The sequence below is a fragment of the Pristis pectinata genome, chromosome 6, assembly GCF_009764475.1.
Source record: "Pristis pectinata isolate sPriPec2 chromosome 6, sPriPec2.1.pri, whole genome shotgun sequence".
Taxonomy (NCBI): domain Eukaryota; kingdom Metazoa; phylum Chordata; class Chondrichthyes; order Rhinopristiformes; family Pristidae; genus Pristis; species Pristis pectinata.
Window position 1 is genome coordinate 62,552,703 of NC_067410.1, and position 16,120 is coordinate 62,568,822.

General features: G+C 44.1%; 1 protein-coding gene across 28 annotated transcripts in view; it reads left to right on the forward strand.

The window, feature by feature from the left end:
• The window catches only part of kif1aa (kinesin family member 1Aa), a 230,642-nt gene that overhangs the window by 138,023 nt on the left and 76,499 nt on the right, over positions 1-16,120 (forward strand). For 12 of the 28 annotated variants that reach the window (XM_052019026.1, XM_052019024.1, XM_052019028.1 and 9 more), the window contains one exon: positions 12,832-13,125. The exons of 11 other annotated variants lie outside the window; for them this stretch is intronic. In XM_052019026.1, the coding sequence (XP_051874986.1) occupies positions 12,832-13,125 (294 nt within the window). The remainder of the gene's footprint in view (positions 1-12,831; positions 13,126-16,120) is intronic. 5 more of the 28 variants (XM_052019027.1, XM_052019046.1, XM_052019035.1 and 2 more) reach the window with 1 other exon arrangement.

Genomic DNA, 16,120 nt, shown 5'->3' on the forward strand with positions numbered 1-16,120 from the left:
CAGTGTGTCCCAGTTCCAACCAACCTCTGGGTGACAAAGTTCTTCCTCAGATCCCTTCCAAACCTCTTACTCCTGACCCTTACCCTGTGCCCTCAAGTTTTAGAGACCTCTGCTATGGGGGAAAGTTTCCTATCATCTATTGCATCCATACCCCTCCGACCCTTCAGGGAAAGAAATCTGATCTGGCCTGGCCTATGAATCAACCAATCAATATGGTGACTCTAAACTGCCTTCTGAAAAGGTGCAGAATCCGCTTCTCTCATGGGGCAACTCAGTATGGATTATAAAGTGAAGACATTGCCAGCAAGGTCCACACCCTATGAACTAACGTATTTTTAAAAAATGCTGGGTTTGAGATCCCCTCAAGATGAAAGAACTTGCCCCTATTGTGGCTGACCCCCCTGAAACTTTGCCTCCTGGTTTTGGACACCCAAGCCAGGACAAACAGCTTCCAGGCACCACTCTGTCAAGACCTCAAAGAATTTTCTGAGTTTCTAAAATCACCTCTTGTTCTTCTAAATGGCAGTGGATGAAGGCCATCTAGATGACTTGTTGAAGCAGCAGGACATCCCACAACCTGTCCCAACCACAAGAGCAGCAAGGCTGCTACTCACGGGTCTAGGCGGTGGCAGTCGAAGGTTCCGCCCAAGCTGATTGCCCGCTCCTCTTCTGGGGTTACGTCTGTGCCCGTGTGTCCGTGGAGAAGGAGCACGTGGTGTCCACGGATACAATGGGGGATTTCCGGGAGTGGTGGGCGCCACAGGGGCTCGAGTGCATTCTGGATAGAGATGACCATGTTATAATTTGAAACTGTAAATAATGTGAACTGTGGAGCACTGTAAAATTGTAATAATATGATGCCATCATCACTGAATAAATCTCCTTTGGAAAAGGAAGAAAAAAAGGAAGCAAGACTTGTACATGAAGGAGACACTGAAGCTAATATTTGTTTGGAGAAGGCAGATGAGGTCTGTTGCTATGAGAAGGCAGGGACAAAGCTGAGTGGTGTGGAATTCAATGCCTGAAGATGGATAGTGGGTGATCACAGCAGAATGAGAAAACAGACATGGCTAAGGGAAACAGCACAGTAAAATTCCAACCTGGAAGAGGGAGGGAGAGTGCGGGAGATGGGGGGCGTTCAGCTTCTAATGCAGGGAGACTTTGCTGGGGATTCAGGCCCAGAACTGGAATGATTGTTCCAGAGACTGACCACGGCAGACATGCTGGACTGTAGGAGAGAATCTGTCATTTTGAGGGATGTCACAATATCACAATGTCAGGAATGTTTCTTTCCATTGTTTCAAAGTGTCACTTGCCTTGAAGCAGATGCTGTTGTGGAGAAATCTTACTAAAAGTTTCAAGAAGTTTTACATCCTCAAGCATAATATTTAAGATTTCAGAGTCCAGTTCATAGAACTTAGCAACAAAATAAATGGTAGAAAATCACTGAGCCATTGTGTCACCAGTTAGTGAATTCTGAGTCACTGCAATGAAAAGGTGGGTGTTATCCTATCAGTGTAAGTCAGTCACTGACACTGTGACACAAGTTAGTGTAAACAGTGATACTGACACAAGTCAATGCAAACTCTGACACTGTGGACCAGTCAGTGCAAATACTGTCACTGTGAAGCAAACACTGATGCTGTATAAGCAGACAGAGCAGACACTCACATTGTAACACAAGCCTGTGCAAACAGTGACACTCTCGTCAGTCAGTGCACTCAGTGATACTGTGGAACCAATCAGTGTAAACACTGACACTGATGTACCAATTAGTGCAAATGCTGACACTGTGGCACCAGGCATGACAAACAGTGACATTGTGGAACCAATCAGTGCAAACAATGTGATTGAAGAACCAGTCAGTACAAACACGGACACTGTGAAACCAATCACTGCAAATACTGATACTGTGGAACCTGTCAATGCAGATATTAAAGCTGTGGATGTGGGCAAGGCTCACATCCATCTTTTCTGTCAAGAGTATGCAAAGGGGCTGAGCAAGGGGCAGGTCTAAAATCGAGTGGCCTGAGAGGGAAGTGTTTAACTTGGGGTCTTGTCTGGGTTGAGCCACTGAGGACTCACTCCTGTGGCAGTTGTACCAAGAGAAGAAGGAAGCACTGAGGCATTTTCAGCTTGAGGGGCCGCGAGATACATATGCGAGGTCGTGGTTCAGATGCTATGTGAATTAGACTGTGCCTCACCTACTGGCTGGAAAAATCGCAGGTTGTTCAAAGGCAGCTCATGGAGCTGCTGGTTATCAATGATTCCTTCATCACAGATCTGGAGAGAATTGGTGCCTCAGTGTGCTCCTTTTACAAGACTGTCTTCACCAGATACTTCCAGCAAGGATGCATGTAGAGTTTTGTGGGAGGACCTACCGAAAGTCAGCCCACAGGTTGCTGAGTGTCTGGATCTTCCCCTGATGATGGAGGAGCTGACCTGTGCCCTCCACCAGCTCCAGAGGGCACGGGTCAGCTCCTCCACCAACAAGTCCCCGGGGCTGGATGGTCTGACCGTGGAGTTCCTCAGAGCCTTTTGGGAAATCCTGGGAGGTGACTATGTGAGGGTCTTGGGGGAAAGCCCGGCGACCAGTGACCTAGATAGTCGTAGACCTGCTGCCTAAGGGCAATATCCACTGCTTGAGAAACTGGCACCTGGTCTCTCACCTCAGCACGATTATAAGGTCTTTGCCCAGGCAATGGCCAATCTTCTGGGCTTTGTGCTAGCCCAAGTGATCCACCCTGACTGGTCCTACATGGTCCCATGACGGTCCATTGAGGACAACAGCCATCTGGTCCGGCACCTTGTCTACCTGTCCCAGCGGGCTGGTATGTTGGTTACCTTTCTCTCTCTTGACTAGGCAAAGGCACTTGACAGGGTGGATCACGAGTATCTTTTTGGGATACGTTTGGACTCGAGCTGCATTTTGTAGCCGAGTCTGACTTTTGTATGCTGCTGTGGAGTGCATTGTGAAGGTAAATGGTCCTTGATGGCCTCCCTTCACTTTGGGAGACAAGTACGTTAAGGACGCCCCATGTCTGGCCAGTTGTATTCCATCTGCTTAGAACCATTCCTGTGTCTTTTTTAGAGACTGGCGGGTCTGTCTTTGCACAGACCGGGCATGGAGGTGGTCCTTTCGGCCAATGCTGACGACATGTTCCTCATGGTCACAGACCCTCTTGACCTGGAGTACCGTGCACCTCCTCTACCTGGGAGTCTACCTAAGTCCCACTGAGGAAATCTAGCCAGTGAACTGGCTGGACTTGGAGACGAAAGCTGTTGCCCAGCAGATCGCTGGTCATAAATCAACTGGTGACCTCCATGTGGTGGTACTGGTTAGTCACTTTGGTCCTGCCCTTTGTCTTTGTCACCAGGATCCAGAGGAAGTTGGTGGATCACATTAGGTGTTGAGAGGGACATGGTTGTGGAATGATTCTAGCCACGCTAATCCTGGCTCGGCCGGAATTACTCCTCGGACCCAGGCCCCAGAACTTTTCTCGGGAGCTGGTCCCACATAATGTGAGCCATTTCTCAGAGATGCCCTTTATGCCGTTCCATGATGTGCAGGAAAATTTCCTGTACAGACTGCTCCTGCACACTTTACACTTCCTTGCCATCATCTGCCATCTGGACATGTTGTGGAGGTCGGTTCTGCCACCTGGCAGCAAGGGGGATCCTCAGTGGAGGTCTATCTTTGCAGGAGTCCTCCCCCTTTACATCGGGTACCTGGGGAGGAGATTGTTGCAGATTTTTCAGCCGGTTTATGAACATACCTGTTGCCTGTCATTTCTACAGCCTGAAAGAGTCCATGTTCCATTATATATTGAATGTGAGAAGCTGCAGCTTCCATTTGCATATTTGAAGGGCCTGCTCCTTAAGTTTTGGCTGTACCTTAACCCCACATTCCTGATCTTTGGACATCAGGTGAGGGGTGGGGAGTAGGGTGGTGAAAGGGGATAGTTGTCCGTCGAGGGATCTCCTCGTGGGTCTGCTCCTGGGCCTGGCCAAGGTGGCCATTCACAGGTCCAGGCAGCGGGCAGTTGACGGTTCTGCCCAATCCGACTGCCAGCCCCTCTTCCAAGGTTACGTTGTGCCCAAGCGTCCTTGGTGAAGGAGCACACGGTGACAACAGGCATCTTGGAGGCCTTCAGGGACCATGGGGCACCCAACTGCATCCTGGATGAGGATGACCATGTACTGATTTGAAGTTTGGTTGAATATATATAGAGTGTATTGAAGGTACTGCAGTACTGTAATGTTTTGAATTTATAACCTTGTAATAAACTTTTTTAAAAAAGCATTGATATTGTGGAACCAGTGCAGACACTGACACTGTGGCACCAATTAATACCAGTGTGACACTGTAGCACCAGTCAGTGTAAACAGTGACAAAGTGGAACCAGTCAGTGCAAACACTGGCATTATGGCACTAGCTAGTGCATTCACTCTGACACAGTGACACCTGTTAGTGTAAACACTGATATTATGGAACCAGTCAGTATAAATACTGGCACTATAAACCATTCATGCAAACACTGACACCGTGACACCTGTTAGTTCACACATTACACATTGGAACAAGTCAGTACAACCACAAGTGCTATGGCACCGGTCAGTGCAAACACTGATACTGTAGCACCAGTCAGTGCATTGACTCTGACACATTGACACCAGTTAGTACAAACATGACACCAATCAGTTCAAACACTGTGGCATCAATCAGTGCAAACGTTGCACCGTGGAACCAGTCAGTGCAAACACTGATACTGTGACACAAGTCACTGCAAATGTGACACTGGCAACAGTTAGTGCAAACAGTAAAACTGTGAAATCAATGACATTATGGCGCCAGTCAATGTAAACGGTGACAGAGTAGAGCCAGTCAGTCCAAACAATGCCACTGTGACACCAGTCAGTGCAAACACTGACACTATTGCAACATTCAGTGCAAACACCGACACTGTGGAACTAGTCAGTACAAACACTGACTCTGTGGCACCAGTCATGCAAACACTGACACTATGGTACCAGTCAAATCAATGTATGAGATTGGCATCAGACATTGCAGTTACTGAGTGAATATGATACTGGTTGGTGCAGTCATTGGGCCACTGTGGCAATGTAGAGGTTTGAGTTAGTATGTCATTGGATCATTGTGACACAGTGTTATGTAGTAATTGGGTCAGTATGACACAGGGGAGTGTAATCATTGGATCGGTGTGACACAGTGTTGTGTAATCCTTTTTTTCCCTTATCCAAAGGTGGTTTATTCAGTGATTACAGGATAACATTAATACAATATTACAGTACTTCACAATGCACACTGTTTACAGTTTCAAATTATAACACGATCATCACTATCCACAACACACTCGAGCCCCTGAGGTGCCCCAGAATCCCCCATTGTACCTGTGGATACCGCGTGCCCCTTCTCCAGGGACACACGGGCACAAATGTAACCCTGGAAGAGGGGCAGGCAATCTGCTCGGGCAGAACCCTCGACTGCCCGCCAGCTAGACCTGTGAATGGCCACCTTGGCCAGACCTAGGAGCAAACCGACCAGGATATCCCCCGACCAATCCACCATCCCCACCCCTCCCCCCCCCCCCCGCACCGGGTGACCAAAGGTCAGGAGCGTGGGGCTGAAACTTGAGGAGCAGCCCCTTCAGATACTCAAATAAAGGCTGCAACATCTCACATTCCGTATATACATGATATACTGTCTCCTCCTGGCCACAGAAATGACAGGCGGGTGGGGAGTCCATAAAATAACTTAAGAATCTGTTACACGGTACTGCTGTATGCAATACCTTCCACCCCAGATCCCCAATGTAAAGGGAAGGACTCCTGCATAAAGAGACCTCCACTAGGGACCTCGCTTGTGTAATCCTTGGATCAGTGTGACACAGGGGAGTGTAATCATTGCATCAGCGTAACATGTAATGTTGTCATTGGATCAATGGTTACATTGAACAATGTAATCATTGGATCAATGTGAAGAAGGGCAGTGTAAAGGGCAGTGTCATTGCCTTAGTATGAAGGCATTCAGTATAATCATTCAGTCAGTGTAACCCCAGTCAGTGCACTTACTGGGTGTGTGTGACACCAACCAATGCAATAATTGAAGCATCGTGAACATAAAAATATAAATAGATGAAACTTTTGCAGAAGTGACCATTTGGCAACTCGTGCACTCTTTCAGTCAGTCAGAGCATTGCTGAACTTTAACTCATTGATATTTTCCTGCACTCACCCCATTTACCTCTTAATAAGTAAATATCGATCAATCTATGCCTTGACTATGCTCTGTGACTGCATTTCCACAGACCTCAGATGGAGAATTCCAATGATTCACTATCTGAGTGAAGAAATATATCCTCATAGTATTCCTGAATGGCCAACCTTTTGTTCTGAGACAGCTGCCCTACTAAGCCTCTGAATGTTGTACACTTCGATGAAATAAACCCTCATTCTTTTAAAGTCTGGAGAATGTAGGTTCAGATTCATTACTATCTTCTTTTACAACAAACCTGCCATCCCAGGAATCAATCCAGTGAATCTTCGCTGAACTCCCTCTGTTGCAAATATATGCAAACCAGATGAGGTCTCACCAGGATGCTATTTAATTGGAACAAGATGTATTTTGTGCTCAAAGACACTTGCTGTTGATACCAGTCTATCATTTGCTGCAGCTGCCGGTTAACTTTCAGTGACTTGTGTATGAGAACACCCAAGTCCTGTGAACACCAACACCTTTCAACCTCTCACTATTTAGAAATGTTCCACCTTTGTATTTTTTTTGGGAGTGACCTCACATTTTTCACATAATATTCCATCTGAAATGGTGTTGAACATTCACTTAACCTCTCTATATGCCCCAAAGCCTCTCAGAAGCCTCCTTGCAGTCCACCCTGTCAGCCAGCTTTGTACCATCAGCAAACATGGATATATTACACCTTAGCCTTTCATCCAAAACACTGATAAAGATTGTGAACATTGGGATCCCAACATCTTTCCCTGAGGTACCACACTAGATGCAACCTCCCACACAGAGACTAATACCTGAAGTGGGCAGGTTATCTCATGAGGAAAGGTTGGTCTGTCTGGGCTTGTATACTCTGGAGTTTGGAAGAGTGTGAGAGGATATTTGATTGAAATGTATAGGATCCTAATGGGTCTTGACAGGTTGGATGTGGAGAGAACATTTCCTATTGTGAGTCTTTGAGTACTTTTAAGACAGAAGTACATAGATCCTTGACAAACAAGGGAACAAAGGGTTAGATTGGAATGCAGAGCAGGCTCAAATGGTCAATTCCTGCTCCTAATTTGTAAATTCATGTGTTTCACCCATTTACTCCTGCAGTCTGTTTTCTGTTGTTAACCAGTCCTCAATCTATGGCAATATTTTATCCCTGAGACCACGCCCTCTTTAATTTTGAATAATTTGTTGTGTGGTACCTTATCAAATTCATCCTGAAAGTCCAAATGCACACATCTATGCATTCTGCTCACTGCAATCTCAGAAACAGAAATAGATTTGTCAAATACTGTTTCCTTTTCATAAATCCATGTTGACTCTACACAATTATATTATTAATTTCCTGGAGCCTCCATTGTAGCATTTCCTAATTATAGATTCTAGCATTTCCCTACTACTGATCTCAGGCAAACTGTGCTCTATCTAGTTCCTTGTTTTCTCTCAACCTCCTTGGTTAATGGTTGTTTGCACCTTTTCCCTTCCAATCTGTGGAAACCATTCTTGAATCTATGGAATTTTGGAGGATGACAACTAGTGCATCCACTATCTCTGTAGCCGCCTTCTTCAAAACTTCAAAACTCCTTCAAATGCATGTCATTGGGTCCAGGTGATTTATTACCTTTCAGTCCCATCAATTTCTCCACTAGATTGTTACTGATACTGATTTCTTTGAGCTCCTCATTCATTCTAAACCTCTTTTTTTCCATTATTTCTAGGTTTTCTGTATCCTTGTCTGCAAAGTCACAAACAAAATATTTAATTTCTCTGTCATTTCCTTATTTCTCAACACATTTTGTCATGCTTCAGTTTGGAAAAAAAGCATATTGACTTCCGCTGATCTTTTTCCTTTTTACGTACAGATTCTATAAAAGTTCTAGCAATCTGTTTTTATGTTTCTTCTGAGGCTGCACTCGTATTCTGCTTTCTCATTCCATATCAATGACTTGGCCCTCCTTTGCTGAAATCTGAATTTTTTCCAGTCAAGTTTTTTGCTTTTTTTTTGGCAACATTGGATACTGTTTTCCTGTGGTCTAATCCCATCAATGTGTCACCACTCAGTGTAATCATCAGGTCAGTGTAAAACCTGTCATTGCAATCGTTGGGATAGTGTGACAAATGTCAATGCAATTACTTGGTTTTCATCAGTACAATCATTTGATCTGTATCACAACAGTAACACTAGTCAATGCAATCATTGCAATCCTACCAGTCAGTGCCTTCACTGCACAGTATAACACCAGTTGGTGCAATCCCCAAATCACTGTGGCATCAAGCGTTTCAACCATTAAGTGAGTCAACAATCTATTCAATGGATCAACTTCACAGAAGTCAGACCAATCAGTGAGTGGCTGTGATACTCATTTGTACAGTCCATAAGTCAGTGTAACACCAGTCATTGCAATCATTATGTCTGTGTGAGATGGGCCAGTGTGGTTATTGGGTGATAAGATAAGATATTTTTATTAGTCACATGCACATCGAAACACACAGTGGAATGCATCCTTTGCATAGAGTGTTCTGGAGGCAGCCCGCAAGTGTCGCCACACTTCTGGCGCCAACATAGCATGCCCACAACTTCCTAACCCGTACATCTTTGGAAAAGTGGAGGAAACTGGAGCACCTGGAGGAAACCCACGCAGACATGGGGAGAACATACAAACTCCTTACAGACAGTGGCCAGAATTGAACCCGGGTCGCTAGCGCTGTAATAGCGTTACGCTAACCGCTACACTACCGTGAGTGAACGCAGCATCAGTCAGTGCAGGCCCTTGGAAAGTGTAGCCCAACCCACTTCAATTTCTAACTTCATGTGCCACATTGGTAGAGTAATTCAATGGATTCCCCAGAGTGATTTACTTTGTTGATGTTGCAGCACCGTCTCAAAGATCTTCAATCTCTCCCATTTCTTCTCCACTTCTGCATTGGTAAGGTAGGGGCTCAATCAGTGACGTATTTTCCCACATGCCTGGCCAATACATCCTTTCTCCGGTTGTGCATAACTATAAGGAAATAAGGAAGAGATGACTTCTGTAGTGGCTCTAGTGGCTAATTGCACAGCTTATCATTTTGGGCCCTGTTCTCCATGTCTTTCAGTTCAGGTGATATTATTTGCAAAAATGTCAACTTGATCTACTGTTATTTGTTCCATGTTACTGTTCACTGGATATTGAAGGGGTTTTTGCATGGGGGTCATCATCTGGGAAGTGCCCAGTACCCAGATTTCCCCTGCCTGCTCTTGCCAATGGTTGGGCACTCATTCTTCAGGTTTTCCCCCTCAAACTGAAACATCTCTACGTTTACCCCAACAAACTATTCATAATCTGAAAGCTTTCTATTGAGTCAAGAGGCAAGAGCCCCAACCCCAAATGTTCCTGCTGGGTATGAAATCGGTAACATTGTAGTAAATCTTCTTCCCCAACTTCTCACATTGCTTCTCTCACTTTTTGATAATTTGGAGGCCAGAGCTGTTAATAGTCCCCCAATTGTGGTCTAACCATGGTTTCCAATCACTTCTTTTCAATTCTCTTCCAGAAGTACAATTTTTTTTGTTTAACTAGTCTTATTACATTGAGTTGTTGATTTTAAATTACTTCATTCCCAGGTTCCTTGTTCCTCTATAGGCACATTTTTCAGAATGTACCTAATTGCTTTATTCTTCCCACCACTATGTGCTTGTTTTGCCAGTCACATGGCACTCTGCTGGTGTCTTAATGTTTCCTGTACCTTGTCACATCCCTCCTCTGGATTAATTACCCGTCAACTTGATGCTATCAATTGTACTTTCAATTCCCAAATCCAAATTATTTATGTAAATTGCGAATAACAGCAATTGTGGAACATCATGCCCCTGCATGTGCCAATTCTGGATGACTGTCTTTAACCTATGATCTCTGATTTCTGTTTTGTTTGATGGAGATTATTAAATAATTCAGTGGTAAGGAATAGAGTGTTTACATAGCTGCTTACAAACTGAGTTGGGTTTAAGTCTTCCAGTCTCCTCCTTAATGCAGAATGTAAATGTTTTGCATGATCCCAATGTGATGCATTTCTATGATGGGCAGATATCTCATTCTGCAGAAGCAGTGGTGCTGGTAGACAGTCCTGACAAAGCCCAGTATATGCCTTGTTCTCACTATGTACGTTCTCCATCAGGAATCATGTACAGTGTTCTGTGATCAGAGTGGTAGCACTTTCACTGCATGTTGGCCTTGGAGCTGAGCTGTTGTTGGTAGTAAGCCATAAGAAGCACAAGGGCGATACATTGAACCCACTAGTCAATGGACCCTGCTGATTTTCAGTGGCTTCTGTGTTAATCATGTTTGCACATCTGCAGGGGCCCAGTGCCAAAAGATCCAATGGTCGGACAGTTCACACAATCCCCATGCCCATTCTACTCAATTGCTCGTGCTGGAAACTGTGAATTGGTCTTTCCAAATTCCACATCCACCAGGGATCAATCCCCATGCTACATACTCTCTACTGTTCACCTCTCCTCACTGTACTGGGTGTCCCATGCTGTGCACCGTGTACTGCACACTCTACGTAGCCAGTGCTTTTCATGCTTTCATGTTCCTCATCCTGTACAGGGCACTAACTGCCCATGGTCCATCTTCCACAATACTCTGAGGTGTAACAGCTGTAATGTTTGGATAAGTGGGTTAATTATTTCTTACTCAGATAAAGAGAAGTTCCTCTTCTGATTCAGAGAGTGATATAAATGAGTGGTGAATACTGCACTGTAGGAGTGTCATATTGTGATATCCCTATGAAATGATTGATATTGTTTGAAACATTTCTGTGATGTATTTTTACACTTCCTATGCATTGAGTTGAAAATGCTGAATATTGAAGGTTTTTTGTAATCTTGCTCTGGGTATCCACTTCACCGATCGATCCACGTGCCGGCTGATTCTGGTTTTTGTCCACAGCTACAACCAGTCATGGCTGAAACAGTGTGTGCAGTAGAAGAACAAACAGGCCAGGCTGACATTCACTGAGGGCTGAAATGAGCTACTGGCCCTATGCCTTTACCTTTTCCCACTGTCACACACCTCACATATTGGACAAAGAGCTGGATGCCAAATAGACCTCCGTTTTTAATTCTCCTATTAGTATCCATTTTAAAATCATAATTAACAGGTTTTGAGAAGGGTAGTGGTTATGGTCCAGTCGGCAGTAGCTACAATGCTTAGTTGTTCACTGCCTAAATCTAGCCTCCAACTAGCATTCTTATATTTACACAGAAAGAGTCCATTTGGCCTATCAGGTCCATGCTGGCTGCCAGAGGAACAATCCCATCAGCCCCCTTCTCCCTCTCCTTATTTCCCTGTGGCCCTGCAACTTATTCTCACTCGCACCTGGCCACCAACTCCACTTTGATTCTTCATGCCATTAACATAGACTAAGGAGTAGGTCACAACAGCCAATTAACCAGCTGGCAAAGCTTTGGGATTTGGGAGGAAAGCTGAGCATCGGGGAGGAAGCCCACGCTGTCACAGGAAGGATGCGAAAACTCCGCACCTGGGTCCCGGCAGCTGTGATTCCACTGAATGGCCGCACCATAAATAATTGTTCACTCAGTGGGGAGGGAGGGGTGGTGAGGGTATATTGTTAGCCAAGTGGTAGGCCCATAGCATTCACCATGTTTACTTATATGTTCACACGGGTATTGCCTTTTCTAAAATGTACCAGGAAAAGAACCAGTGCGGAGAGAGAGAACTTTATAAATAGAGATCTGTCATGATCTGAATGCACTGTTTAAATGGGGCAACAAAATAAGCATCAGGAGGCAATTGGATGTATAAAACGGAGCAACGCCGCAAGGAAAGGAAAGAGGTGGGCTATGATTATTTCATTGAGGAGGTGCATGAACTAAGGTCAGATGTCTCCTCCTGTGCTGTGTGATCCTGTACCCCATGTAAGCACAGTGAGGAAGGAAACATGATGATGGCAAGGCCGTGTGACTGTCCGGTGAGGTGGATGCCGAGTGCAAGTTCTATGTGAAATACTCTGACGGGGTAAAGGATTGAATTGGGGTATTCTGAAGCTGGTCCTCAGATCTGTGAAATCAGTAAGATATTGGTCAGAAGTGATCTGATTGGCTGGCTTGGGAATCTTCTGATTCTGCACCAGTGTTGCAGCCCTCATTGGGTAGAGTAACACCATCAGGAAGTGGTACCAACCAGAACCATGAGCCATTGCCCGAGTCTTTGTCTGTTTTTAACTTTTTAACTGTTCTGTAGAATTATTATGTTTGAAATCGGCTCTCTAACTGTTCTTTAAATAAAACTGTCAGATATCTGTTGCTACTCAGCTGTTCCTACAGAATGAGGTGCACATTCCTTACGGGCCTCCCCGTGTGTGAATGTTGCCTCCATTGACAGCATGATAAGTTATTTTGACAAAAGATCTTTAAATAGGAAACAGCTTCTGACCAAAGCTTACTGACATCAGGTTACTGTGGAGCAAACTTATCAGAATCTTAATGAGCAGTGTCAGTCAGAGAGTTTCCTGCTGATTGTGGAATGATGAGGTTTTTTTAACATGTCTTTGTCTTGTACTAACCCTAGTTCCCCTGTCTCTGGCTGTACTAGTACTCCCATTTTCAACACTTGCATGACTGAGCGCATGGCTGATCTCACCCCCTCCCCCACCTTCTCGAACCCTGACTCTGACATCACTGAGCTCGCAGATGAGCAGCATGATGGGAAGGAGGAGGAGGAGGAGGATGAGGAGGAGCTGGACGATGAAACCTTTCTGGATGATCCCTTTTCTGACCTGGGGGGAGACGAAGGGTACCAGTTCCACCATGATGGCCAGGACCCGTTTTACGACCGCTCACCCTGGTTCAGTTTAGTGGGAAGGTTGGTGAGGTCTCTAGAGCATGAAGGGAAGGGACTAGCTCTTTCACACTGAGAATAGTAACCCCTGTGGCAAGTGGTCACAAGAGATCTTAATGCTGGAGCCATTATCCATTCACCATCAGTCCCAGATTTGCCTCAAGGGCTGCTGCTTCACACTGAGGGAGATCTCATTCAAGATATGGACTGTAATATTCTGCAACAATAGTGGAATAACCATCCAGAAGAAAAAAAAGGAAAGCTAAATAACACATTGGCATATATGTTGCAAGTGCCAAACCAAAATTCAAGTTCATGTTGTCAGATAGAGTGGAATCCTACTGCATGCAACAAAATGGTGAAAGTCATGCCATCAGTGATTATAACTTATCTGGGAATGCTGAAAGTTATATAATCATATTAATCCATTGGCAGTCCACTGTTGGGGTAGTAAGTTTCAAAAGCTGGGTATCTTACTGAAAATTCGTCCTTTGCTCTACATGAGAAAGGCGACTCTGAGCAGAGATTTCTGCAAATAATATTGTGTTATTAGCTCATAACTTACCGTGGTGTGGGCTAATAGGATGCAGAACGCCCAATGGATCCCCAGGTGGATTCCCCTGTGTTTGGGGATATACTGACAGCAGCATTTTACCTATTGAGCTGCGTGTTCCCTCTTGTCAGAGACCTATTCATTCTAGTTGACAATAAAATGCTTCAACTGGATTTTGGATGGGAGGATCATGAGCACTAGATTTGGTCTTCTAAATCCAATGAGTGGCTAGCCAAAATGCATTCAGATAAACTGGTTAAATCTTTGTGCCTTTGCATCATAGTTGTATACATATGGATTCCATTGTATCTCTCAAAGGAAGACTGCTTTCTCAGTGGCTTCCAACATGGTTGACAATCGGGCACTGCAGTGAGACTTGCATTAATGCACAATTTACTACTCCTTTTTGTTAACTTACTTTAAGAAGGATTGTGCATCTTTTTATTTTGGAATTGTTAGCTCTTACCAGTAAAGCATTTGACATGCACTTGATAGAACTGGAGTTTTCAGGAGAAGCAGAAGGAATCAGCTCCTGCAGCAGAGATGTCCACTGCCTATGTTTAATCTCAGAGCCCTGTAACATCCAAGCAACAAGTTGAACATAACCCCTTACCTTCTGACTAGATAGTGTTCTAGCTAGGAAGGAGTAAACTCTGAATTAGGAGAGAGAGCAAGGCTTCTGATGTGATAGAGAAGGGTGTTAACCAAAAGCACAAGTGAATGACCAGTTTAGTGGGAAAAAAAGCAGTGAAGATGGACAATTTAGAAACATAGGAAGTAGCTGATGTGGATGACGTCTCTTGAACTAATGGAGTGAGCTGGAAGGAGGCATAGATCAGGACAAAATTACAAAGGTAACTTTGGGAAAGGCCACGAGAGTTACAAAGAGGTGAATATTTTGAATTCCTGGAGTTAGAGGAATGGGAGATTACTGGAGGTGAGTGAGGGCAAGAGTTATAGGTGAGTGCACCTTAATGCAGGGTTAAGATGCAAGGAGTACAAATTCAATAAAGTTCAAGTTCAGGAGGCCAACAGTAAAAGTCTTGGTGAAATATGTTTTGGTGGCAATATACATAAGATGAACTGGGGCAGGGATGGTTATAAATGACCCTGGAAATGGATAGGAAACACCCAAGAGTGTGGGTCACTCTGCCCACTCCTCACAGTTCCAGGTGTGCAAGTTAGACTTAGCCCACTCCTCAGTTTCCTTGGGAAGGATTACTCTTTTAGAACGCCTCCTGAACAGCTTGATAGTAAAGGTAATAAAATCTTCTGACCAACATCATTATTGGGGTGTATAAAATATTTTTAAAATTATTTATTTTCTATTGCATTTAATGAATATTCATTGCATTGCTTCTGGTTTAGAAGCGTTTGTTTGAATTACAGCATTATGAATGTAAACCTCTCTAATAACTTGGAGGATTAGTCCAGGTGTCAATGCAGTTGCCTTGTCAGTTTTATAATTCACAGCCCATTGACATTTATAGTCTCATCTGAGATCTTTTTTCACAGCTTTGAATCCTACTGTTCTCCCGATGAAAGAGCTTGTCCCTTTACCAGCTCATCTCAATAGGGCATGCCAGACTTTCTGAGTAGGTCATGCCAAGGCATCGCAACAAGGCATGCCAAGGCATTCAGTTTCCAAACATGTTACAGTTAATCTCAATTGGCTATCCCAGCACAGCGGCTTTGAAAAAATAATAAAAATAATTTTATCAAACTGTGCACGCACATTGGCACCACTGTTTTGCAACCTGCTGTGCCGCCATTTTGAAAACCGCTGCACCAGATGCTGGGTATCTTCTGTTAATTTTACAGGCGCTACAATAGAAGCTGGCTCTACCAATGTTTAGCCAATGTTTCCTTTCAACTGACGTTTATCATTTCTTTGTTTATTGTGTTGAAAGCTTTGTGTTCTGAGCATGCCACCTTTGCACCTCACCAATCTTGTTACCAGCTCCGTTGCATTGGGCACCGTATATTCAGTCTGCTTCAAGTGTCTTGCCATGCCCAGGGTATCTCTTTGTGATTGTCGCATGAGTCACACAGATGTTTTTATTCCTGTTTATCCATTTTCGGATCAAACCTGTGCTCAGCTAATCAGTACAACATTGTCACTTGCCCCTGGAAGTAGTTGGACGAGGCGGGGGATTAATTTTGTTAAGAATCTTGTAATTTCTCTTCAGTAGAAATGCATTTAATTAAATATATTTCCATAATTATTTCTGTGGCAGCAGAATCAATATCATATTTTAATTTCTCTTCACAAGGTTTGAAAGCAGATCTTGTACTAATGTTAACAGTAAACACAATCATATTTTATGATAAGCCCCTCCCAAAAATAAGATTAAAAATCATAAAATTCATTCTAAATGTCCAAAGCTCAGCTGATAAATCATTTAATTTTGGTAGAACACTTTGGAGAGTACCTGATGCAGTATTAATAAAAACAGAAAACTTTAG